The following is a 26,018-nucleotide window of genomic DNA, read 5'->3' as shown; positions in this document are numbered from 1 at the left end:
GAGGTTGAGACTAAGCAAGGCAAGCAGCCCCCAGCCCCGCTCCCCTCCGGGTAGTCACACCTGGTGTAATCCCCGCCCCTGGGGAATGGGCCAGGTAGAGTGGTGTGTTCATAACAGAGGGCAAGTGACAGAGTAAAGAAATGTCACTTCCAGGATAATGGGACATGATGGGGGGGGGGGGCTTCCAGCCACACCAGGGAGAACTGGAGAGGCCCCTGGTACACACGGCACTGGCTCTTGCCAACCTCATGAGGGCTCTTGGAAGGAGGTGACCATGGGCAGCCAACGGTGACCACACCTGCCCAGAGAGGTTTCTCTGGCTGTAGTAGTACTGCTCCATAGTAAGGGCTTGGGATTATAAGCCACTAAATGTGAGGGTGATGTCTGAGGTAGTTAGTTTATTGTGCCAACCTGGGCGATAAACACATGTGGGGCTAATTGAAGGGCAGAGGGATAAATGGCTCGGTGAGCCTCGCCTTTCTAGTTCTCAGGTCTCTTGCTTTCTGATGGTCGCACCAGGGTGCAGCTGCCTTAGCCAGTTCCCTGCTTCAGCTGGCAAGGCTCACTTCCTGCAAGACATCCCAGAGGAGAAGCCTCATGGACCTACCCCGATGCAGCCCTGGGTGCTGGAGCAGCCAGTGTGTGAGACCCCTGACAACGCTGAGATGCTTATACATTCACTGATTCGGCTTTCCTCCTGCAGTTGGCAACATAGTGTGTGTTTTGTGAGATGGAGGAGGACTTTGTGGATTGGTGTGGGACATATGGGTTAATGTTGGACTTGTGGGCTTGGGCAGCACTGGGTTAGGATATTTTCTTGATGTGTACTTACCCTTTATATAAAACTCTCTTATATATGAGTTTCTGTGGATTTGTTTCTCTAAAGTGCCTAGACAAATACAATGTCCAAGGCAAAGACCGTCTGTCCCCCGCTTAACCGCACCCCCAGCCCCAAGGGTCTGCCTCTTCTGCCCATGCTTCCACGCCCTGGGGTGCACTGCCACGCCATGCTCACCTCCTCCTCCAGCCAGTCATTGTACTGCACGATCCCGGCCATGACAACATCCGCCCCCTTCATGTAGAAGGTGATTTCTCCGGTGGACTCATCCTGGGGGGCGGGGGGAAACAGGAAGGAATGAACAAGCTGATCCACTTCCCACGGCCGGCAGGGAACAGCGCGTACTGAGCGGGCTCCAGTATTTTGGCGCCTGGCTGAAGATAACAAGTGAGGTGAGGGGCTGCCCGCACTGTGGGGCAAAGGCCACGGAAAACAAGACAACTCAAAGCGTTTGGAAAATCACTCCCGTGATAAACGCAAGATCAAAAAGAGGCAAGAACTTTTGCATGTTTGTTTGCTTTCCAAAGCTATTCCTATTCCAACAGGAGTGGACCCCTGTCCTATGACCACTTTAGAGGGGTCCTGCTTTCTGCTCCATCCAGATGTGGGGGGGGGCGGGGGCTGGCATCAGGGTTCCTCACTCAGCACTGCTGGCATCTGAGCCCGGCTGGGTGCCTGCGTGGGGGACTAGTCTGTGCATGACGGGATGGATGTGTCTCGGCATCCTTGCTGCCATCCACGAGATGCCAGGAGCTCTCTCCTACAAACGTCCCCCGCAGGGCACATCGCCTCCGTTTGAGAAGTGTTGATCTAGAACAGCGGTTCTCAACCTTCCTAATGCCGCGACCCTTTCATACAGTTCCTTCCTCATGTGGTGGTGACCCCCCAACCATAAAATTCTCATTGCTACCTTATCGCTGTCATTTTGCTACTGTCATGAATCAGGCGGCTCCTATGAAAGGGTCATTCGACCCCCAAAGGGGTCGCGACCCACAGATCTAGAACATTCTAAACCTCCTGTGTCTGTCGGAGGGCCTGGCTAGAAACCAGGATACCTGGGCTCTCAGGTCACTTCCATTACGTTCTGTGGGCAGCGAGTGTCACAGCAGCACCAACCGAAAACCAGACTTGGGGTTATCGAAGAGGTTCCAGCTCACAGCGGCCCGGCGGGACGGGGTGGAACTGTCCCCTGGGACTCTTTATGGGAGTATAAAGCCCTGTCTTTCTCCCTGCAGTGAGGCTGGTGGCTTTGAACTGCTAGTCTTACAGTCAGAAGCTCAGCGTGGAACCACTAGGCCACCAGGGCTTCTTGAACGACAGCGCCGGGAATTCAGCGCTTATGATGGTACCAGCTCCCAGCTGTGCGAACGGGGACAAGTCCTTCTTTCCCTCAAGCCTCAGTTTCCTCATCTGTGAGATGGGGATGCTGCCCTTCCCTGTACCACCTGGGCTGCAGTGCCTTACACGACACAGCCCACCCAGCCGCCCAACATGCGGGCCACACGGGGGGCACTCGGTCGGAAGGGAGGGCGTGACTCCCTAAGTCCCTGGGCCACCTTGTATGTGGAAAGCAAGGCTTGGGCAGTGGCTCTCACCGAGGGGTAGAGGGTGGCATCTGGTGACACTTTGGAGCAGCCCTGGTGGCGCAGCGGTTGAGCACCCCGCTGCCAACAGAGAGGTCAGCAGTTCAGACCCACCAGCTGCTCTGCAGATAAAGATGAGACAGTGTGCGTGCATGAAGCTTTGCAGCTGGGGGCAGCCGGAGAGGCGGCCCGCTAAGTCCTACGGGGTCTCTGTGTCAGAATCAACTCCAAGGCGATTTGGTTTGGGGTCACATTTGGTTGTCACGGCTGGGGGGGGGGGATGTTACTGCCATCTGGTAGTGGGAAGCCAAGGATGCTGGGAAACACCCTCCAACAGCCCCCCCACCCCCATGGGACAAAGATGGGGCGCTGCTATTCCTACCCCACTCACCACCGGATGGCCCCAGTCAGGGGGAGGCAGGAGGGATGAGGCGGGAGGGATGAGGAGGGAGGCGGGAGGGATGAGGAGGGAGCACATGGGCCCCCAGTACTCAGGGTGGCTGTGCTGGGGCACCCAGGCTAAACCCTGCAGCCGCCTTGCCAAACAAACAAACCAACACCAAAGGTGAATGCGGGCCCCTGCTCCCAGCTGCCCTCTGCCCACCGGCCAGGTGGAGAACAGCGCACTAAGTACTTGGTGGCCCACTCCCGAGGCCGGCGGTGGCTCAGGACAGGGACGGTGGGGTCGGAAACATGAAAGCAGCGGCCTTTGCCCCGCGTCCCCTGTGCCTGTGTGGTGTGTTACTGAGTGGCTGACGGAAACCGCCCCCCTCCCGGCTTCCTTGCCTACAGAAGGGGCTGCAGACAGTCCGTCCAATATACACACTCTCTGCACTGTCTCCTCCGTGAGTCACTTCCTGCCGCCGGGTTCATCGCACGGTGACTGTGTTCCCACCGCAGGGCAGGATGGCGCTGAGTGGGCTGGGGCGGGGGGCGGGGTTACATCTTTTTCCACCGAGGTCAGACCCTGGTACCTCTTCAAAGGGCTTTTGGACAGAAACGTCGGCACCTGGTATGCCCCACACCAGCACCCCCCGACCCCCAGCATCATCGCTCCACGTGAGGAGCAGCAGAGGGTGGGCAAGGGGACAGAAACAGAAGGGGTGACCAGAAGGACATGGAGCCAAAGACATCGGTGTCATGCATCTCTGTTACAGAGGCATGCTCGGGGAAGAGATCTGTGGGTCCCAGGTGCCAACCCCATGGAACAGGGGTTCACCCACGTCACAAACGGGTGGCTGAGACGGACAGCTGAGAGCAAGACCACTCACTGGCTGCCACTGGCCTCTAGCTTCCTCGCCCAAACCCAGAGCGGGTGTACACCTGAGCTATCTTCCTGGCCCAAACCCAAAGCGGGTGTGCACCTGAGCTAGCTTCCTGGCCCAAACCCAGAGCCGGTGTGCACCTGAGCTAGCTTCCTGGCCCAAACGCAGAGCCGGTGTACACCTGAGCTAGCTTCCTGGAACCAGGTGCCTGCACTGCTGCTGTTCTCAGCGGGCGGGGCTTTATGATGGCATCAGTTCCTCTGCATGACTGGCAGTCGGCGGCTGAGACTTTGCTGTCCATGGAAGGGTGTTGGGCAGTGTCTGTGGCCTCTACCCACTAGGTGCCAGTGGCAACTCCCTCCCCCCACGGTGACAAGGCGAAACATCTGAAGACACTGCCACATGCCCCTGGGAGCCAGACTTCTGTGAGCAGCACCAGTGGGGTGAGAGGGGAGGAAGTTTTACTCCAAGTGGAGACCTGGTCCAGAAGCCCTGAGGCTCATTCCCACCGATTCATGCCCCGGACAACGAGGGAGACAAATGGGGAAACGAGGGGGATTCCTAAAACCATGTTTTAAGTAACATTTCCATAACATTGTATTATTAAACCATTTCATTAAAGACAGTCCAACAGAGATGGAAGGAGCCCTGGTGGCATAGCGGTTACACACTGGGTTCCTAACCACAAGGTCAGCAGTTCAAAAACACCAGCCACTCCACAGGCAAAAAACGAGACTGTTTCTATACCTGGAAAGTTTCAGAAACCCACAAGGGCGGTCCTACCTACCCTGACCCATAGGGTCGCTGTGAGTCGCATGTCAGCTCAATGCAGTGAGATTTTTTTTTTTTTGGAGAGGGCAAAGATGGACACTCGTAGGAGAATCATTTTTAGAAGTTAAAAAAAAAAAGGTATACAGCTTAAGCCTCCAAAACAGCACCAGTTAATTCAAAATAGTACATTCTTCCAGCCACAGGCCAGGCGTGCATTCAAAACTATGCTTGGAAGACAGGAGAATGCTTGTGCGCAGGGTTCAGTAATGGGGAAGCAGGTGAGATGCCTTGAACAGAGTCCACTGCTGGTTGTGGAAAAAGGGAAGATGGACATGGACACTCGGCTCCAAGGAAACTCCCAGGAAAGGGGCGAGTGGCCATCGCGGGGTGTGGTGCAATGGATCATTCCATGTGGACTTTGCCACATGGTCCTCGTAACTAATCAACTAATTGGCTAGGACCATGCACATAAGGTGCATATGACCCGTCGTGGGGATTGGACAGTGTAGTGGTTACAAAATCTCCTGTCAACTTGAGTGAAGAGGTGGAGTCTATCTATGATCCTGTCAATCAGGTCATAGCCACAAATGCCTCTGTGTGGACATGACCTTCTCTCGAGGATTCTGGGAGCTCCTGTCTTCCTCCCTGGAGGTGGGACACACTCTCTCTCTGTTGACAAGCCACATGGAGCTACACTGATGCAGCCAGAGCCCTGGAGCTGGAGGAGCCACATGGAGACCCACACTGGAACTGAGCTGCTTCCACCGCCACTGGATCCACAAGACTTTCCACCCACTGGCCTGGGATCTTCCTGCAATCGGGATCAATGCATGTGTTGTGCGAGTCTGAAGAGGAATTTATAGACTGGAATTGGACATACGGGCTACTATCAGACTTACGGACTTGGTTTGGACTGGACTGGGATGTTTTCTTCATACACAATTGCTCTTTGACATCAAGCATGGGTCTCTATGAATTTGTTTCTCTGTCAACTCTGCCAAACACAGACAGCTTCCTAATGCTCCAAATAAGGCTCCGGGGGCCCTTCTTGGAGTGGGGCTCTGCAAATAGGGGGTATGGAACCCTAAATAAGAGGCTAGTGAGTTGCCACCACCCTAGAATGAAAATGAGCCATTCCAGAGGCAGAACAGGGCCTGGCTACTGCCTATTGCCAAGAAGGAGGGAGCGCCAGGAATGGAGTGACTCCTTTGGAGCAGGGTGCCTGAGCTGGGAACCTCCTAGGAGACAATGAGCTGTCACCCTGGAATTGGCGAGCCACAGCTAGAACCAGGGGCAGCAGAAGCAGCTTCCTGGACGCTGGAGCTCAAGAGCCGAGTCCTTTCAGGCAGGAGGCTCGCGGGCAGAGTGAAGTCCCTCCCCTGGGCATTGATGGAGCCGGGCTCACCGCCCCGCAGAGTGGAGAGAGCGGAGTGTGGCTGAGTAGAAGCCAGTCTGATCAAATTATTGCATCCTGGGTCTGTCCTGGTGGCACTGTGGGTTAGGCACTTGGGCTGATAACCACAAGGTCGGCCGTTCAAAACCACCAGCCTCTCCCCAGGAGGAAGATGAGGGTACCTGCTCCCATAAAGACTTTCCATCTCCTCAAGCAGAAAGCAGATATTTTGAGAATGATGATGGCAACAAACATACAATGGTGCTTGGCACGATGGACGGATACATGGGTTGTGATAAGCGTGTACGAGCCCCCCCAAAATGATTTAAAATTTAAAAAAAAAAGTTTCCATCTCAGACACCCTATAAAGGGTCCTTGAGCTGGAATTGGCTTGAAGGCAGGACTGGCCCGGTGTTGGTCTGTCTGGAGTGAACCCCACAACCCTGGGTGTGATCATGAGTGATGAAACAGGGTGGAGCAGGGCAAGTCACAGGAGGCAGAGTGGGCGGAATCAGAGTTGGTTAAAAGGTTAGAGAGAAGACACGGGTCGTGGGAATCGACCCCGGGCTGTGGACCAGAACCCCCTCACCCCTCAGGAAGTCAGAGGCGGCCGGACGCCTCTGCCGCTATTACAGGGTGGTGAAGAGAAGCGTCCGACCCTTTCCTTGAGATGCCCGTCTGTTTCCAAACGACGCAGCGCAGAGGCTGATCACTTGCATAGGCAGGGAATGGTGGGGTGAGGGCTGTTTTCAAATCACGGGAGATGAACTTATCTGTGTGTCTGCGGTGGTGCAGGCGTAGAGCACACATGCTTCCTGTGGGAAGACCCTGGTCTCATCTCCTAAATGCGCCCCATGTCCCGGAATGAGCATCCTGGACAACTGAAGGAAGATCAGCATGTCCCACTCACAGATCCCAGCACAGCGGCTCCCGGCCACTATTCATCAATGACTCACCCCTCATGCTGTCAGCAGAGCAAGCCACGTGTACGGCCAAGACTGGAACAATCGTGGAAGTAGACAGTGACCCTCACACCCACCCGTGGGCCTCATGCTGCTGTCTCCAGACCACAGATGTTCTCAAGGGCAGCTGCGTCCTCAAGACCGGGTCCAGAGACCATGGGTCAAGGCCGGGGAGGGGCCCTGGAGAAAGCTGTGTGTCGGGGAAACTCCCTGCTCACCCAAACTCTGCCAAGAAGAATTGTCTGGAGAGTCTGAAAGTACCTATCGGCCTCTCGGAGACACGCTTTCCTTCAGATGTGTCATTTCCCTCCCCGCTCTCGGGCGGGCAAGGAAAGCCTTACTGAGGAAGAGCAGAGTGGGCGGCCTCTCGAGGCCAGATCAAAGAACCCACTGAGGAGCCGCCGCCACCGGTCACAGCACCTGGGCACTGTACAACCACAGACACGCAGAACCACGGGACAGTAAGGAGAATCCGGAAATAAACCCAGTCCAGCTACAGACAGCTGGTCTTTGACAAAAGGCCAAAGCCTACAAAAGAGGAAGAGCGTCCCGACACAACCGCTGAAGCCAAAGCGGGTCAACGTGCAAATGTGGTGAAGAAAGCTGATGGTGCCCGGCTATCAAAAGATATAGCGTCTGGGGTCTTAAAGGCTTGAAGGTAAACAAGCGGCCATCTAGCTCAGAAGCAACAAAGCCCACATGGAAGAAGCACTCCAGCCTGTGTGATCATGCGGTGCCGAAGAGATCGGGTATCAGGCATCAAAGAACAAGAAATCTTACCACAGTGAATGACGGGGGAGGGGGGGTGCGGAGTAGAGACCCAAACCCCATTTGTAGGCCACTGGACATCCCCTTACAGAAGGGTCTCAGGGGGGAGACAAGCCAGTCATGGTGTGATGTAGCAACAATGAAAAATGCAAATTTCCTCTAGTTCCTAAATGCTCCCACCAACCCCTCCCCCCCCGACTATCATGATCCCAATTCTACCTTGCAAATCTGGCTAGACCAGAGCATGTACACTGGTACAGATAGGAACTGGAAACGCAGGGAATCCAGGCCTGATGATCCCTGAAGGACCAGTGTGTGAGAGGCGATACTGGGAGGGTGGAGGGAGGGTGGGTTGGAAAAGGAGAACCGATTTCAAGGATCTACATGTGACCTCCTCCCTGGGGGACGGACAACAGAAAAGTGGGTGAAGGGAGACGTCGGACAGGTCAAGATATGACAAAATAATAATTTATAAATTATCAAGTGTTCATGAGGGAGGGGGGAGGAAGGGATAAAATGAGGAGCTGATGCCAGGGGCTTAGGTGGAGAACAGGTGTTTTGAGAATGATGAGGGCAACGAATGTACAAATGTGCTTTACACAATTGATGTATGTATGGATTGTGATAAGAGCTGTATGAGCCCCCCTAATGAAACGATTAAAAGAAAAAGAAAGAGGGACGAGAGGGTCTTCTCCATCAATGGTGCGGGCAGAACCGGATGTCCGTGTCTGTGGGAAAATGGAACAAGAGCCACACCTCACGCCACATACAGAAACCAACTCGACACAATGCAAGCCATCGAGATGGAACCTAAAAAGAAGGGAAAAAACAAACAGGGACAACGCTACTGGTCTAAACAGAATGCCACACAAAACGTCCAATGCACAAACAGCAGAAGACGAACCGGGCAAATGAGACCTCCTAAAAAAGAAACGCTCGTCAAGAGACTTCTCCCAAAGACTCCAAGGAGAGCAGAGAGACGGGCCTGGGGGATGGGGTGGTGTGTGTGTGTGTGTGTGTGTGTGTGTGTGTGTGTGTGTGTGTGTGTGTGTGTGTGTGTGTAGGGGGTGGGTAGTAAAGCAGATTCAGCAATGACATATTGGATGAGGGATAACTTTCTGGAATTCACAGCGAACTTCCAACACCTGGACAACCAAAAGACCAGCAGGACTAAAGACATGGAACGGCACTTCCCCAAAGAGCGCGCTCCGGAAGCCAACAAAGACAGGGAGGCATGCTCGAAGTCACCCGCTGGAGAACATCTCACGCCGGCATATGACCAAGTAACACATGCTGCTGAGGGGCGGTGAAGAGGGACAACCCCTGTGGGAAACGGTGCAGGGCTTCCTTACCACCCTAGAACTAGAAACACTCGATGGGCAGCAGTCCCTCCGTGCGAGGGCTGTGTGCCAGGGAAACTGAGCTGGGGTAAGAACAGATAGATGCGTGCCCACACTCCCCACAGCACTGGCCCGCGTAGCAAAAGATGGTGGCCCCAGGTGCCTGTCAACGGATGCACGGGGTAACCAAATCATGGCACGGCCCCACAGTGGAATAAGATTTCCACTAAAGAACGACTGCGAATCTGTGAGGCATCTCATCACACGGCTGCACTTGCAGAACCTGCTGCCGAGGGAAGCAAGCCAACCACCGCCGGACGAAGGTCTATGGGACCACAATGGGGAAAAGTGCAGACAAGGTGTCCGCACAGAAAGAATCCTGAGGGTCACTAGACGGCAGGCACGTGTGCACCTGGGTGAGAGGCTGCGCAAAGCCAGTCCTCCTACACTAAGAGCCACCTGGGCCACAGAGCAGCTCCAGGGCCTTGGGAGAACAAGCCCAAGAACTCGGTTTAAAGTGGCAGAGGTTGCCGGGACCAGAGAATGCAGCTCGGAGACTACAGGGTACTTTCTCCCCATCTGGCCCGAGACGATGCAAGTGTAGGACTGAGCAGCACAGGTGGACTGGCTTCCTGGTCTGTGGACAAGGGACCAGGTGGTTGACTGGGAGACTGAGGAAGAGAGAGAGGAGAGGAGAGGGAGAGGGAGAGGGAGAGGAAGAGGGAGAGGGAGAGGAGAGGGGAGGGGAGGGGAGGAGAGGGGAGGGGAGGGGAGGAGAGGGGAGGGGGAAGGGGAGGGGAGGGGAGAGGGAGGGGGAGGGGGGTGAGAGGGAGAGGGAGAGGAGGGGAGGGGAGGGGAAGGGAGAGGGAGAGGGAGAGGGAGAGGGAGAGGGAGAGGGAGAGGGAGAGGAGAGGAGAGGAGAGGAGACTTGGTTGCTAGCTGTGCTGTGGACCAGTGACTATATCCTATTTGCTGATCCGGAGTGGTGGTGACCTCTCACCGTCCCTCGTAACTAACACCCTGAGCGGTGAGCACTGCGCGTTGTGTGGGCGCTGCGAGGGATTACGGAAGTCAGCCCTGATGCACAGCGGCCTGGGAGGGACGCTTGGTGTGAGACTAAGTTATGAAGGATGGAGTGTGGAGTGGTACAGGGAAGCTGGAGGAAGTCCGACAGGGAACCCTCCCACCCCCACCCCATGCTATTTACCGCAGGTGAAAAACAGCTGTATGCTCAGGGTGTCTGTACTTTCCTCTGCGTGCTTTGTTGTTCGTTACAGGTTTTCAGCAGAAGCGAATATGGCAGCAGGGTGCCGGTGCCTCGTCTGGTCAACTTCCCAAACGTGCACACGCAAAGATCAACGCCCGTGGTTTCATGAAACAAGTGTGGGTGCACCGTGAGACAGCCCAGGCCGCACCCGCCGGGCTGGCCTGCAGCTTATCTGATTGCTGGGAATTCTGTCCCCTGGTGAGCTCAGGTGAGAGACCCCGGTGGAGGGGGGCGGGGAGGGAGGGAATGATATGTGCGGAGGGGGTCACTCACCCTCACGATGATGCCCATGCGCTTGCTTTCGTAGGTAAAGGGGAAGATCTGCAGGATGGTGAAGTTCAAGATCTGGTCACCAGGGGTCCTCAGCTGCATGGAAGACTGGTCCCGGCCCACCAGCGTCAGGCCCACGCTCTCCGTCCACTGTACCAGGGCCACCTAGACACAACACAGGGTCGGAGGTCAGACACGCGGCCTCAGGTCTGGGTTCCAGACCTGCTGCAAGCTGCCTTCTCCCAGGCCCCAACCCCCACCCAGTACAGCCCATCTCCTCTGCCCAGGCGCCATTCTGGAGGATGAAGGAGTTGGCTGCTAGCTGAAAGGTGGGCAGTTCGAAGCCACCCAGTAGCTCTGTGGGAGCAAGCAGCAGCTGGCCGAATACTGTGGTGAAAATGGGCCCAGAAAACACTACTGGGGCAGTTTGACTGCCAGCGTGGATCTGAGTTGGCACCGACTCGCTGGTGCTCAGTCACAGATCCATTTTGGAAGAACACACCCCAGGCCAAACCACGAATGGCAGCACAAAGACAGGGGAGCGAGGGGCACCCCACTGCACAGGTGCTTCACTTCATGTGCGGCTCTCTGCCAAGCTCGCCCAGCGCTCGGCCTGGGGGGCCCTGCAGCCTTCTCCAGGGGAGACGGCCCCCCAGGGCACACGTGGCAATCGTGTCTGCAGACCTCTGGAACCGTCACAACTTCAGGTGGTGGTCTACTTGGTAGCAAAGCTGCAAAATGACCCACAATGCACTGGAAAGTCCCCCACTCTCCATGTAGGATCTCACCCCAAGTATCACTACTGCCCAGCTTGAGACCCATGGTCTGTATGAAGGAGAACCTGAGGCTCAGAGGCCTCTGTCATTGGAAACCCCAGGTTCCTCCGGGTAACTTGTCATACTCTGGGGGCATGGAGGGCACATTCAGCTGGGGTTCCCGTGGCTCTGCCACCAACCCTGTCCCTCCCTGGACCTCGATGTAACGGTAACTTGAAGCAGATGGCTCCTTGTTTCTGTTTTGATGCTTAAAACGTATTTTTCTGCAGCTGCAGGCTGCTGGAGCCATGGAACGGATTTGATGTCTGTTCAGGAGCCCTGGTGCCACACGGTGGTTGTGCTTGGGCTGCTAATTTCAAGGACAGCAGTTCAAAACCACCGGCAGCTCAGAGGGAGAAAAAAAAAAGGCTTTCTACTCCAATAAAAGTCACCGTGTCGGAAACCCGCTGGGGCAGCCTGCTCTGCCCTGCAGGGTCGCTGTGATTCGGGGTACAGACATGACGGCCGCGGGTCACAGCGAGTCCGCTGGTGAGAAGTCCTCCTTCAGGAATAGGTGGCTCTCCCTGTTCTGAAGTCCCCAGATGGAGTCAAGGGCTAAGGCTTGGCTGCTAATGACAAGCGAGAGGTTTGCGCCCACAAAGAGGCCTCAGAAGAAAGGTCTGGTGTTCTATTTCTGCAAGATCCACCACTGAAAACCCTGTGGGGTGCAGGGATTCTCTGACACACAGGGGTCCCTGGGAGTCTCCAGTTACTCAAGGAAGCTAGTCTTCCGTCCTCTTTTAGCCCTGTTTTAAATAATGTCCTAACTAGCCGACAATTGACATTAGCTTTCCGCTTCGACCAAGGAAACCAACCATTAGACTGGCCACCAACTTCCCAAGGACGTGCGAAACAAGGCAGGCTTAGGTTCTGTCACCAGCCTATGAAAACTCATTCATGTCTGGATTTGTTCAATTTCCCAACTGCGCCTTTTCATGTGCCCTGTCTAGGGGGCTAATGATTTTTCTGAAGTTCAAAATAAGCAAATCACTGAAGACCTGTGTATATAAAATACTTGCATCTCTTAGACATACAAAGCCTGGGTGTGCTTTTAAAATCAACAATTTAAATGTTGTGTTTCACTTCCCGTTTTATACCTTCAGCTTCCTCTCCACCACTTCAGTGGGCCTCGGAAGCCCCTGGACAGTGTGTGTGTGGGGTGGGGGGATAAGGGAGTGTTGGGGGGGCAGGCCCACCAGCGCTGTGGGACGAAGGCCACTCCTCGATGGCAGTGGGTTTGGTGGGGTTTGTTTTCTTTTCTTTTCTTTGGGGCTTAGACCGATGGGATATGTTTAGCATGTGCACCCATTTCCTTAATTTTTAATTATGTAGGTAAATACTCCTACAAAATTCACGATCTGTGCATTCCCAGGTGTAAACACGCCACAAGAGCTGGATCGACACCTTCCTTCACATATTGATGACATGGCAACAAGGGAGAAAGCCTTCTTGCTAAGCTTGCCAACCTGATTGTCATGGAAAGATAATTTCATGGTTGTTTTTAATACTTTCCTCCGGTAACCTCCTATTTAATTGTCCCCAAAAGCCTGGGATACTCAGCTTCTGGGGGGAGAAAATCAAGAATTCCCCAAAGCATACAAGGTATGCTCTGTGTGTACATACGTGAGAGAGAGAATATGAATGAGAATGAGTGTGTGTGTGTGTGTGTGTGTGTGTGTTTTCTGGAATTGGCTAGACCTGTCTCCCCATAGGAGAGAGATCGCCAGTTATCTCTAAGTGACAACCGACCCTGATGGAGGAAGAATCCCAAAGGTCTGTAACCTGGAAGTGTGCTTTCCTTTGGACCTTGGAAAACCTCTCCAGGGAGCAGAGGAATCCGAGGAACCTACTGACACTGACTGCCCCCCACCCCCACCCCCACCCCTTGGGTCCAAGGTCCTAATCAAACCACAGCACTTTTCCTGGGGGATTCTTCACCAGGAGATGAGCCCAGAGGGGGGTCTTCATTCACACCTTCCATGCTCAACCTGGACTGTTCCCATCCGTCAGTGTTCATGGCAAGCTGCTTTTCTAACAAGCCATCCCCTCCCCACCCCCGAGCTGGATTTAGAATGGGGGTGCTCACTGGTGCTCCTCAGTCTGAGCAGAAACAACTACGTGGGGTGAGCTGACCCAACTGGCACGCATGCCTTTCCAAAAGTCTATAAACTCAAATTGCCGCCGAGTCGATGCCGACTCATTGCCGGAGGGACACAGGTGAGGCCGTCGGCTCCCGTTAAGATTCAGTCCCCTCTCGGGCTCCCATTGGACCTTCAATTCTGGGCACCCCGTGTGCAGAAGGCTCCAAATCCACGTGCACTGTCCCCCCGAATCCCTTCTGAACATTAACCAAGCCCGTGCATAACCTTGCCCAGGGGCAGAGGGCTTTAAAAAGCGGGTTACCCCCATGGCTCTCCAGGCTGCCCGGGGACGGGCAGTCTCCCGTAGGGGCTTGCCTGGGTGTGCGTGTCTTTGACGGAGATCACTGTACTGGGCAGTCGGGACAGAAGTGGCCTATGGCCATGAGGAGTGGCCCGGACAGTCTTGGTTCAAAAGGCCTGTGACCGGTCTGATAAGCCCTCTGTGTCCTATAATGTACGTGTCCCGGTCTCGGTTCTGGTCCCACTCCTGCAGGCCCGCCTGTAAGCGGGATGCACTGGCCAACGGAGAACTTTGGCGGTTTCTCTTATTGGCTGCCCTAGGGCACCAGCTCAGGGGCTGAACACTCGAAGGCCAGTGTGACCTCGGGTCATGGATTCCCGCATCCAGATGACATGGCTGGTTGCTGTCTTGCCTCTTTTTTACAATTTTTTTAATTATATTTTTTGGTCTTGCCTCTTTTGAGACTTATTAAAAAAACCGTTCTCTTGAAATTATATTTGAAATCGGGGTCTCTTTTGTACCCTAATAGACTTGGAAACCGTAAGAGGCACATGGCCTACTCATAGGGTCCCCATGTGTCGGAATGAACTCCCCGCAATGAGGGTTACTATTTGGGTGGTAGAAGCAAAGTCAAGGAGCCCTGGGTGGTGTAGATCAGTGATGCAGTAAGCTGCTACAACCACAAGGTCAACTGTTCAAACCCACTAGTCACTCCACGGGAGAAAGATGAGACTTTCAGGTTTCCATACAGACTCACAGTCCCCGAAACCCACAGGCAGCTCCATCCACAGGGTCCTGCTGGGTTGGAATCTACCCCATGGCTGGAGGCTTTTAGACGCAAAATCATACACCACTACAACCACCTTGAGTCTCCCTGTCCTAAACGCGGTCTGAGACTCGGAATACTCAGAGGGCTTTAAGTCAACGTATGCACGAATATGTTAGCAGTAACCTGCTCTAACTCTGGAAGCTGACAGGGGCTGGGCTAGGGCAGGGGTCTTTTAAGGGTGGGCTTTGCTTTCTGGTTTGGGTCCAGAAGGAAACCAAAGGCCAGAGCAGGCCACTCTCCCTCCCCACACTGCCCAGCCACCCCGAGACCATCACTGAAAGGGCTGTTTTGTCTTTCGCTGGTCAGCCATAAACCACCTGTGACATGTCTTCATCACTGGCCCCTTGTACCCAGGAGTGCGTGCTCGGGAATCACGCCAGCTCACGCTAAGCTGCCTTGTCTTCCTGTCCAAGGAAGGATGTGGACTAATGGGGCACCCGAGATACAAAGACGGGACTCTGATCTCTGATGAAAGGGGCCCAGCTTCCAGGATGATAAATTCATCCACAGGAAGAAGCCAGAGTCCTAATTCCACATGGGATCTTCTTTGTCAGGAGAAGTTGAGTTTTAAGTGGTTTTAAAATCTGACTTTGGTTTTTGCTTCTCAGCACAGAACACAGCAAATACAGCCTGCTAGAATTCAGCAGTCGTGGGCGAGAGGGTGGTACACAAGGGGACACCTGGAGCGACACTCCAATCAAGAATAGAGTGAGTCTCCTGTCCCCGAACTCTGATACAGCCGAGTCTGAACCCTTTACAGCTAGCTGCCCCAAGCTCAGGCAACTTTACATAGGTCCCCTCTGGACCCGCCCTCACGGCCTCTCCGAGGGCCAGGAAGGAGGTGGCGAGACAGAGGGACTTGTGTGCCTTGTTGAAGCCCCCACTCTCCTCTGAGCCTCCCAAAACCTATTCGGCGATTCGCACCCACCGGTTAATCAGTAACGTTGCTGGAGCATTTTCTTCCCTTAAGTTTCTGACCTCTGTGCCCCGACCTCGCCCCTAGGGTCCCAGCCCACACAGCAGTGCGATGTTAAAACCCGCCCCTCCATCTCTGAGTCCACACCACCAGGCCGCCTGAATGCCGCCATTGTCCGTAGGCCAGCAGCTGAGCTGGGTACACACACAGCATTTGGGGGAGCCTGCTGCCCCTTAAAGGAGCCCTGCCGGCATTGTGAGGTAGGCGCTGGGGTCGCGGAACACAAAGTTGGCAGTTCAAACCTACCAGCACCTCTGAGGGAGAATGAGGAGCTGTCTGTTACTGGACAGACTTACAGCCTTGGAACCCTGCAACCCGTTGCTGAGGGTCAGAGTCGACTCGGTGACAGTGGGATTAGTTCGGTTGGCACAAGTACCAAATGCTCAGTGAGATGTGCCCATGACAGTAAAAACTTAAAAGCCTCACCTGCCAGAAGACGGGGCCCACTCCGAGTGATGAGCTCGGCTCCCCCAGCGCTCTCAGACTCGCTCTTAAATGAGACCAATAGAAATGGGTGGTTGGTAACCTGGCTCTGTGGTGCACTGCACTCCTGCCTCTGGTCAACAAGACGTGGACGGTGGGCGGGGACCATTACTGCACGCACGGATCAAAGATTCTATCGAAGATTCTTGGTCACAAGGGGGAGAAACGTACAACAGAACTTCAAGTTTTTATGCAACCCAGACTTTCAGGAACCGCGGAGGCGGGAGGCATCGCAAACATCTTTAAACCTTTAAAACTCAGGCCGCCTTTTCCCTTGGAGAGAGGCGGGAAACAAGAGGGGCACCAGCAGCTCTACTGGAGCCACCGCGAAAATCCGGCCAGGGTTCCCGTTCCTGCCGCGCGTGTTCAACCGGCACGGTCTGATCCAGAGATACGGCCTCAGTATGTGCCGTCAGTGTTTCCGTCAGTACGCTTCATCAAGCTGGACTAAGTTATCTTTGGATGGACGATCCAAGACTGCTACCCAAAAGAAGAAAGAATGCCAACTATGTGTCCATAAAATTAAAAAATTCAAGTCTGAAAAAAAACAACAACTCAGACCAAAGATATCCCCCTAAGTCAGCAGTTCTCAACCTGTGGGTCACAACCCCTTTGGGGGACGAACAACCCTTGCCCAATTTATGACAGTAGCAAAAGGACAGTGATGAAGCAACGGGAATAATTTTATGGTTGGGGGGTCACCACACATGAGGAACTGCACTAAAGGGTCACGGCATTAGGAAGGTGGAGACCCACTGCCCTAAGCCTTCTTCCTTAAGGATCCCTTGGTACCTTGGGTTACATGTTGAGCTTCAAACTGCAAGGTCCGCAGTTTGAAACCGCTAGATGCTGCATGGAAGAGGGGGCTTTATCCTCGTGTAAAGAGTTATAGTTTTAGAAATCTATATGGTTACTATGCGTCGGAATCAATTCGATGGCTGTGAGTTTGTTTTGAAGTCTTCTTTAAACCAGACAATAACAAACTCACTGCCATTGGAGTCTAGAGGACTGGGAAGAACTGCCCAGGTGAGTTTCCAAGACTGAACAGGAGTAGAAAGCCTCATCTTTCTCCCTCAGGGAAGCTGATGGCTCCGAACTGCTGACCTTCTGGTGTTCGGTGCAACTTGTAACCACTAAGCCAACAAGGCGCCTTCAAAATCAGACAACACGGTTTAGCTTAACAAGTGCAGAATGCCTGCCGGGGGGGCACTGTGCTCTTTTCAAGGACATCCAGCTGGGATCGCACTGGCCACAGCCACGGGAGCAGGAACCTGGGGGGGGGGGGGGGCGGGGACTGACGTGAATGGGGGAAACAACTCGGAAAAGGAGGCCAGAGAGGCTGCACAGCTTAAAACATGTCACCAGTGTCACTGGCTTGTCCGTGGAGATGGCTGGACTGATGTTGGGTTCCGCTGTGTACCTGATCAGGTGTGCACAGTGTGCGTTCACACTTTGATGACCGGCTGTGTCGAGCTGAAACTGCCCCATGCCGCCGGCTCTGAGAAAGGGAATACTGCCTTGAACCTCACAGGCTGCATACACTCACCTACAGCACTCGTGCGTCAACTTGGGACCTGTCAGCAACACAGTCGCACACAAAGTGGGCTAGTACCGAGAGGGCAAGCCAGGGAGCTGGAAGATACATCACGTCTGGAAATCTCTGCAGCAGCCCCGCTAGAAAGCATCTTCTCACAGGTGGTTATCAACAGGGGCTAAGAGACCCAGACTCACGGCCATCAAGTTGATGCCGACTCAGCCCGGCCCTGTGGGTTTCTGAGACTGCACATCTTTACGGGCGTCGAAAGCCTCATCTTGCTCCCAGTGAGTGGCTGATGAGTCTGCCTCTCTCTCTGCTGAGCACCACAGCACCGGTGATCTTTGAAGCCCTAAACTCCATTTTCCTCTAGGCAGTTTCACAGACAAGGCAACATTCAGCCGGAGGGTGGTTCCAGCAGCTCTCAGGGAGGCACCCCTGCACCACACAGGGTATGGGGGGAGGGTGTATTTGGTGTGGGTTTGTGTATGGTGTTGTGTATTTGGTGTGTGTGTATTGCGGTGTTTGAGGTGTGTATGTGGTATGTGCATGTGGCGTGTATCTGGTGTATGGTGTGTGTGTTGTAGTGTTTGGGGATGTATGTGTACGTGATGTGGTATGTGCATGTAGCATGTTTATTGTGGGGAGGTGAATTTGGTGTGTGTGTACTTGGTGTGGGGTGTCTGTATTTGGTGTGGGGTATATGTGTGTATTGTGGTGTGTGTGCATATTGTGGCGTGCTATGCATATGTGGTGTGTATTTGTAGGGGTGGTTTATGTGTGATGTGTGCACGCATGTGCATGTGCACCAATGTGTGTGGCACTTTCCACTCCCACTCCCACCTCTGTGGTCCTGGACACCCTGGGCGGGCAGCCTGCGCTAGCCCACAGGCCCACAGACTCAGGGCTGGAGGAGGGTGCCCTGGGGGATGCAATGGTCTGTGGGACAAGATGCATATAAGGGGCTGCATCTCTGAACTTCAGACAAGATTCTCCACATGGCCTCCAGTCACCACAGCTCACGGACCCTCGCAGGCGCTGCCTCCTTTCAACGCCCGCAAACACAGGTGGCATCCTCTTACTACTGGAGGGAGGGCAGGCTGGTGAAGTGAAACCATTCAGGGATGCACGCTGGTGGTTTGCATCATGGTCCTTCAACTGGACGCAGGAGGACTTACTGAATGCGGCCATTAATGATTGCTAAATGGCCACATGACCGGCTTCCTTTCAATTAAGGAGGCTGGTGGCACAAGATGCACTGCTAACAGCAAGGTCAGCAGTCCAAACCCACAGCTGCCCCTGGTGAGGAGGATGGAGCTGTGAGCTGATGTACAGATAGATGTACGGTCTGGGAAACCCAGGGGGCAGTTCTGCTCTGCCCTACAGGCAAGTGGACTCAACTGGATAGCAGGAAGGGGAGGGGTTGTTGGTTTTTGAGTTCTTCCCATTATCACACACCACCCTCGTCTTCATCCTTAGACCGTGTCCGGGGCCTTCCCGCCTGCTTTTCTGGATTACAACTTCCAGTGGCCTGCCTGCTCTTCCAAGATGTGTTGCCGGGCATGTCAGCAGTGCAGGTGTTACCGGTAGAAAAACGAGAACGACTCAAACTGGCAGCCGATGATGCTTCCTAAGGGCCGACTGGTCAGGGCCACCTCTGGGTCGTCTGCCAGGAGGACGGCCAGTGCCTCACCCACGGGGTCCCAGGGCTCCTCTCCCAAACAGAGAGAGCAGAGAGACCCAGGGGAAAATGTTATCACCTGGGGGAGATAATGAAAGTATAGGGAGGGGTGTATTTTACAAATCTGAAATTATTCTAACATTTAAAAAGATTTTTGTTTTTTTAAAAGCTTGGGCGATGTTATGCTATTTAACCCATCCTCTTGCGACAAGCATGAACTATACAAAGGAATCGGACAGTGTGGGTCCACTCAAATTATGGATGATGCTGCACAGAATGGGAGTTCCAGAACGCGTAACTGTGCTCATGCCGAACCTGGACACAGACCGACACAGTCTGATAGGCTGAGGGGACGTGGCTTAAAATCAGGAAAGCTATGTGTCGGGGATGCATTCTTTCCCTGTAGCTATTCACTCCGAGGAATGCACGGCTCATCAGAAAGGCTGGGCCATAGGAAGAAGAATGCGGCATGAGGATTGCGGGAAGACCCACTAACCACCTGGGACATGCAGAGGACGCACTCTCCCAGGCTGGAAATGAAGCAGACTGGAAACCCCTACTGAGGAAGATCAAGGACCACGGCCTTCGGAACCTGCGCTTCAAAGACACAAGATCCTCACAGATGGACCCATTACTAGCAGAAGCATAAACGGTGCAAAGGCTGAAGTTGTCCAGGATTTCCTTTGACTCGGCTCCACCAGCAATGCCCAAAGGAGCAGCAGTCAGGAAAATGACAGTTTGCAATGGGAAAATCTGCTGCAAAAGAGCTCGCTGGTCGATGAAAGAGTTAAATGAGAAATCAAAGCTGTCCCTTTGAGGACGGGGGTGCACCTGACGCACGGTGTTTTCGATGGCTTCATGTTAACACCAACGCCGGACAATGAAGGACAATGGATGAAGAGCTGATACGTTGAAATTGTGATATTGGTGAAGAATAAGTCTTCGGCTGCCAGCTGCCGGAAGAACGAAGAAAAGAAGTGTAGCCAGAATGCTCCTTAGAAGTGGGACTTTGGACATGTCCGCAGAGACCAGCCCCTGAAGAAGGACATCACACTTGATTAAAGTAGGGGGCAGCAAAAACGAGGAAGACCCCAAGGGATGGGTTGACACAATGGCGACAACCAATGGGCTCAAACTATGTGAAGCAACTATGTGAAGATGAGGCAGGTCTCCAACACACGGGGGCACGAGCCTTCCTCTAATGGGCATAGTGTGTGTGTGTGTGTGTGTGTGTGTGTGTGTACACAACTTGCATGCTTTGGGGGAATTCTTGAGTCTATCCACTCAGAAACCCAGTATCCCAAACTTTTGGGGACAATTAAATAGGTGCTTATGGGAGATAAGTATTCAAAACAACCATGAAATTATCTTTCCATGACAATCAGGTTGCGACCTGTGATGAGCCCTTGATTGGTGTCCCTGGGAGGATGTCATCTGATGCCGCACCCTCTCTGGGTGGAGTCACCAGCATGAACAGGGCGCCCTGGCTTTCAGACCAGGGCTTTGAAGAACCAGTTCACTCCAGGTCCACACCCTACTGAGAATTTGCCCTTCCACCCCAGATACACTGCATCCAAAAGTACATTTTAACATCAGAGTCACCTGGGGATCGGGTTACAATGTAGATGCCAAGATTCCATGTATTTCAGTGGAGTCAAACCAGAATGAACCAGTTGGATGCCTTGATCTGGACCCGTGTTTCCCGTCCACTGGGAAGAGTTTGTTATTTCTTCGATCTCCCAGCCCCCTTCTCTCTCAAAAAGCAATTCTATTTGGATTACGAAAGCAGTTTTGACTCACTGTAGGGTATTTGGAAATCTCAGAAAAATACAAAGAGGAAAACAGCTCAGTTGCAGTTTCACCTGTAAGAGAAGACAGCCAGACAGCCGGTGAGCAACTAGCACGCCTCAAGTCTGGTGCTACCTGGATCCTCTCATGGCCTCGTCCCAACAGCCCAGGGAATGAGGGACTCATTGTTGTTAGGGCCCTGAGTGGGTTCCCAGGCACAATGGCCTTAGGTACAACTGAACAAAACACTCTCTGGTCCTGCATTCCCTGCTTCTGACTGCCCGGGAGTGTAGGCACGTGGGCAGGGGCTCTCAGGGCACTTACCTCGTCGGGGCTGGATGCCTGGTACACACGACAGGAGTCTTCGTACTGCTTCTCGGCCTCGGCCTGGTCAGTCACACCGTTGGACTCGTAGACAGGGGTCACGTTGTGGCACAGGGCGATGGCCTTCACGGCTTCGTGCACACGGCTGCTCATGCTGCGCCGGACCTTGGTGGTGAGCGCAGGGCCCTTCTGAGCAGGAGGGTCCTGGGACTGCTGGAGGAAGGGACAGGAAACGGAAGGTGAGCGGAGGCCAGGAAGGGTTGGGGTGCGTGGAGGGGCGAGCGTGTGGACAAGTTGCCCTTCTTTCTAGGGCTCTCTGAAGCCAGCCTCTTGGGCGTATGTCCGATGTCACTGCACTTCAGTGTTCCCGCCATGCATGCTCAAAACAGATGCAAATTACAGATTGGGGGGCATTGGGGGTGGTGCCTGTGGGTCCTGGGACCTCCAGCAGAGAGGGAGCGGGGCTGGTATTTCAGGCAGAGCAGGGCTCTCACCCTTGGTGACTGCTGTATAGCCAGCTAATCCTCGGAGCAAGGAGCCCTAGGCTAAGAGGGTGGGTGATGTCCTTGGCTGCTAACCACAAGGCCGGCAGTTCAAACCCACCAGCTGCCCTTGGCGGGGGGGCTGTGGTGGTCAGCTTCCATGACGATGACAGTTCTCCGCTGCCCTAAAGGGTCACTATGAGCTGGGTCCACTCACCAGCAGTGGGTTACCGGCTTGGTAACATCCCTGGCCTCGGACCACTGGATGCCGGTAACACCTCCCCAACACACACACACACACACACACACACACGTTATAATAAACAAATATCCCCCAAATATCCCCTGCCCGATGAGACACAGAGGCAGAGCCTACTGTCCCCTGAGGTGCAAAACTGTCCCTGGATGAAAACCACTCTTTCCAGCATATTTTCTTCCTGGTCTAAGACAGAGACCCTGGGAGCCCCGGGGCGGTGCAAATCGCCCATTTGCTGGGCTGCTGGCCAGCAGGCTGGAGGTTAGAGTCCACCCTGAGGTGCCTCAAAAGAAAGGCCTGGCAGTCGGGGTCTGGGAAGCAGCCCCTGGGAGCCCCGTGGAGCACCGTTTGATTCCAACCCACATCGTGCAGCCCTGAGTGCGAACCAGCTCCACGGCTACTGGTCTAACAGACGGCGGCTGCTTCACCAGCCATCGGTCAGTGAGGGGAGGGGACCGGGCTCGGAGAAACTTGCTGCACAACGGTATGACTCTGCTCGAGATAAGGGGCGCTAACGATCGCCACTGTGCCACCTTCTGCTGCCCAGACAAGCTCCGGAGGCTAGTGCTTGCCTAAGAAGCGATGGCTCCTCCGTCCATCTGTCCGTCAGTCCATCCAGGCATACCCGCCCATGCATGGCTGAGGGCTAGGTGCTGGGTGGGGACTTGGGGAGATGCTCCCTGGTACAAGGGGCCCTGAGGGTTGGGGAGACTCAGCTTTGTTCTCAGGTGGGCTGCGGAAGAGCTGCGTGGTCTCCAGCCCATCTGCTGCTCTCTGGGCCTCGGTCCTCAGGGTTCAAGGAGTAGGAAACAGGGACAGCTTCCAACCGTACTCCACATTGTGTCCTAGGGACCCATGTAACCCACTCAGCACCCCTAGGTGAGGGGTGGTGGGGCGGGCAGCTGGGAGCTCACACGGGCCTCCTCCCCGCCTGCTGAGACAGCCCCGCTCTGTCCTGCCTCGGGGCCCCTGCACTTGCTGTTGACAGCCCCAGCCCCAGCCCTTTCCCCTGTCCAGAGTCCACTTTCAATCTAAATGCCCCTTCCTCCAAGGGCTTTTCCTACATCCCTCAACTCAGAACAAACCCCCTCTCCTCCGCACTACAAACCTGCAGGCAGCATGGAACCATCTTCACCGGCCCAGCCAGGCTGGCTCTCCTGGTGGCTCTGAGACCACCGGTCAGCTCCCAGGAGCCTGGCACAGGGCCGAGAGCTGCCGAATCTGTCACCAAACCCATCCTTTCTGAAGCTCTGGGTTAGGTGACGGTGCCCAGAGAAGAAATAGCATTCAAATCGCCCAACATCAGCTCTAGATTTTCAAGGCATGGTTTCGATCCACAGATCGCTTGCCCTCTATTATCTTACTGCCCCTGCTGCTGACCGGCCCTGAAGCTGGGCATGTCCCTTCCACTAAAACCACACAGCAGAGTGGCTGCAGGGCATTGAGCAGGGGCTGCGTCTTATGCCCAAGCACTCACGGGTGCCCAAAATAGAGACCAGATGGGTTACGCCGAGGCACAGGAAAAAACCTTTGGTTCCGTCACTCAAAGACTATTTTTAGTAGTGGCCCGATCGCCTCAGGTCCTCCGGCAATTACTAAATTACAGCTGGTTGCTGCAGGGAGGCGCCCCACGCTGGCTTCCTGCTCTGTTCACCTCTGGTGTCAAGGGGACGTGGGTTTCACTTCCAGGTCAAAGGGCACTGCCTGGCCACCATAATTAGAGTAATGAATCAGAAGGACGGTTTAGCTGAGTGGCCGTTTGCCTAGTGCTTCTCATTGCTGAGGACTAGCTCTGAAGAAGAAGGCGGGAGATTGACGGGAGGGCCGCTCTGCTGGGACTCAATCCCGGGGGAAATGGGTGGAGGTGGTGGTGGTGGATGGGCACGTCTGCGGTGTATGGTCTAGTTTAGGATGCGTGTCTTTGCTTCCACAGCGCGCTCTCCCTCACCCCCAGCCCCCAAACCTCAGCACCTGGACCAAATTATTACTCACCATCAGGGCCAATAACCAGACTGCGGACGAAGTAATTGCCCGCTTGGCAAGCTTTAGGAACGCGGGGTGTGACTGAAACGCCAGAGGCCCAGTAAGGACACCCTGAGAAGCTTCTGTAGGCAATCTAAGCGCACACGGACACGAGTCCAATACTGTCACTAATAAATATTTCCCGGCAAGCCCAGACCTTTGGGTCTTTGTGTTCCAGGTGAGAGAACCCCAGAGAGCAGGGCGACCGAGTGAACTGCCCCTGCCCGCCCCTCGGCCGGTCTCTGGTCCTGGGTGGCTTGCGTGCTACTGTGAGGCTGGAAGCCCTGCCCCGGCATTTCAGACGCCAGCAGGCCTCACATGCCCCCGGAGGGTGGGTTTCAGGGGCACTTCCGGACGGAAGGAGACTCGGAAGAAAGGCCTGGTGATCTACTTGCACAAATTAGTCTGTGGAAGGCCCTCTGGATCCTGACAGGACCTCGTCCAACACTGGGCTGGCAGAGGAGGTCCCTTGGCTGAATGGCCCCCAGTGGGTCCTAACATGCCAACCCCCAGGACGGCGGCACAGGACTGGACATGGTTCCATCCATTGTCTGCGGGGCCAGTGCAGGGCAGAGCATGCAGACGGCAACCAGCACCCGCAGAAGAACAGCGGGAGCTGGGTTTTCATAAAACCACTGGGTGCAGAGGAGAGAGAGGGGCTGTACGCTGTTTGGACTCGCTTACTCCACTCTGCTGGTGCCCAGCCATGTTTGGGGAGGCCAGTCCGAGCCACCGATGCTGAAATGCTCCCCTTTTAATTTTTAAATGGAAGACGTGAGTTCACACCAAATGCTAATCCACGTGGCTCTATAATGCCCTGGCCATCCCCAGGCCGGGCCCAGATGGGGCCAGTCCCCAAACACCTTCACATTCCCCATATGGAAGAGTTTCGCCTGGTACAATGTTTATGTCCAGCCTCCTCCCAATCAGCCCTTTAACCTACACACATTTCTTCTTACTTAAAAAATGCCAGGGGGAAACAAAAACAGATGTGGCATGTCCACAGAAGCAGGTTCCAGGCCCTGCTGCCCGGGGGGGGGGGGGGGGGGGGCGGGGGAACCACTGACTCGCTTGTGGAAGGACAAAACAGCCCCCCACGAGGTCAGAGAATGCCGATCACCGAACTCGAACCTGTGCTGGGGGACCCACCACCATGGCCACAAAGCCAGGCTCCTGAAGCCTGTCCTGAACTCCTGATGGAATAAGCCAACTCCCGACGGCTACCGAGTCCCTTCTGGCACACAGCGACGCTCGATAGGGTAACTGTAAACCTGTACATGGGAGGTTGATCGATACTGTAAACCTGTATACGGGAGCAGACTGCCTCACCCTTCTACTGAGGAGTGGCCCGGTGGATTTGAACCACTGACCTCCAGTCAGCAGCCTTACACTTAACCCACAGCCCAGCAACCTGCAAATGAGCAACTGAGGCTCAGTGAATGATCCGTGGCCAGGACAATCCCTGAGGAGAGGTCCAGGCGGAGTTACAGGAAAGGGCTGTGAAAACAGCCACTGGAGGCACTCTGGGCACGTCCTGCTCTGACTAGGCGGGGGCACGGGGTCCCTGGGGGTCAATGGCACCTGAGAAAGGCAGGGAGAGGGGCTTGCATTGCTGGGGGGGTGTTCTTTTGAGGGGTGCTGACGACATCCTGAAATCAGACGCCAGTGACGGCCAAACCACGGCGCTGCCTGCTCCGAAAGGGTGAATGAATTTCACGGGGTGCATGGACTGTATTCCCGTTTTGCCCACAGGGACCCCGAAGGTGGTGAACTAATACTTAAAAAAGTTGGGGGGGGACTCAAGCCATCCTGACTTACGCTCATAACGGGCTGGCCGTCTCCTTGCTGTTTCCTTGGGCAGGTATTACCTCCCTGTGGGCAGCTTTTCACAGCTGCCTGTCCTGGTTAGGAAGATGCCAAGCAAGTAGCTTCGGCCTCACGGGGACCCCGTCGCACGGAGCAGAAGGGGTTTCAGAGGCGGTCACTCTT

The 26,018-nt window shown here is 54.6% G+C and overlaps 1 protein-coding gene across 3 annotated transcripts in view; it reads right to left on the bottom strand.

Annotated features, from left to right (window-relative positions):
- The window catches only part of ATP9A (ATPase phospholipid transporting 9A (putative)), a 134,404-nt gene that overhangs the window by 26,693 nt on the left and 81,693 nt on the right, over positions 1–26,018 (bottom strand). For 2 of the 3 annotated variants that reach the window (XM_075528536.1, XM_075528538.1), the window contains exons 14-16: positions 21,270–21,482; positions 10,461–10,622; positions 1,016–1,108 (exon numbers count right to left, since the gene is read on the bottom strand). In XM_075528536.1, coding sequence (XP_075384651.1) covers positions 1,016–1,108; positions 10,461–10,622; positions 21,270–21,482 — 468 coding nt within the window. The remainder of the gene's footprint in view (positions 1–1,015; positions 1,109–10,460; positions 10,623–21,269; positions 21,483–26,018) is intronic. The other variant, XM_075528537.1, reaches the window with a different exon arrangement.

This window comes from Tenrec ecaudatus, chromosome 12, assembly GCF_050624435.1.
Source record: "Tenrec ecaudatus isolate mTenEca1 chromosome 12, mTenEca1.hap1, whole genome shotgun sequence".
NCBI lineage: Eukaryota > Metazoa > Chordata > Mammalia > Afrosoricida > Tenrecidae > Tenrec > Tenrec ecaudatus.
Note: the sequence above shows the minus strand (reverse complement) of the source record. Positions and strands in the feature narration are given on the sequence as shown.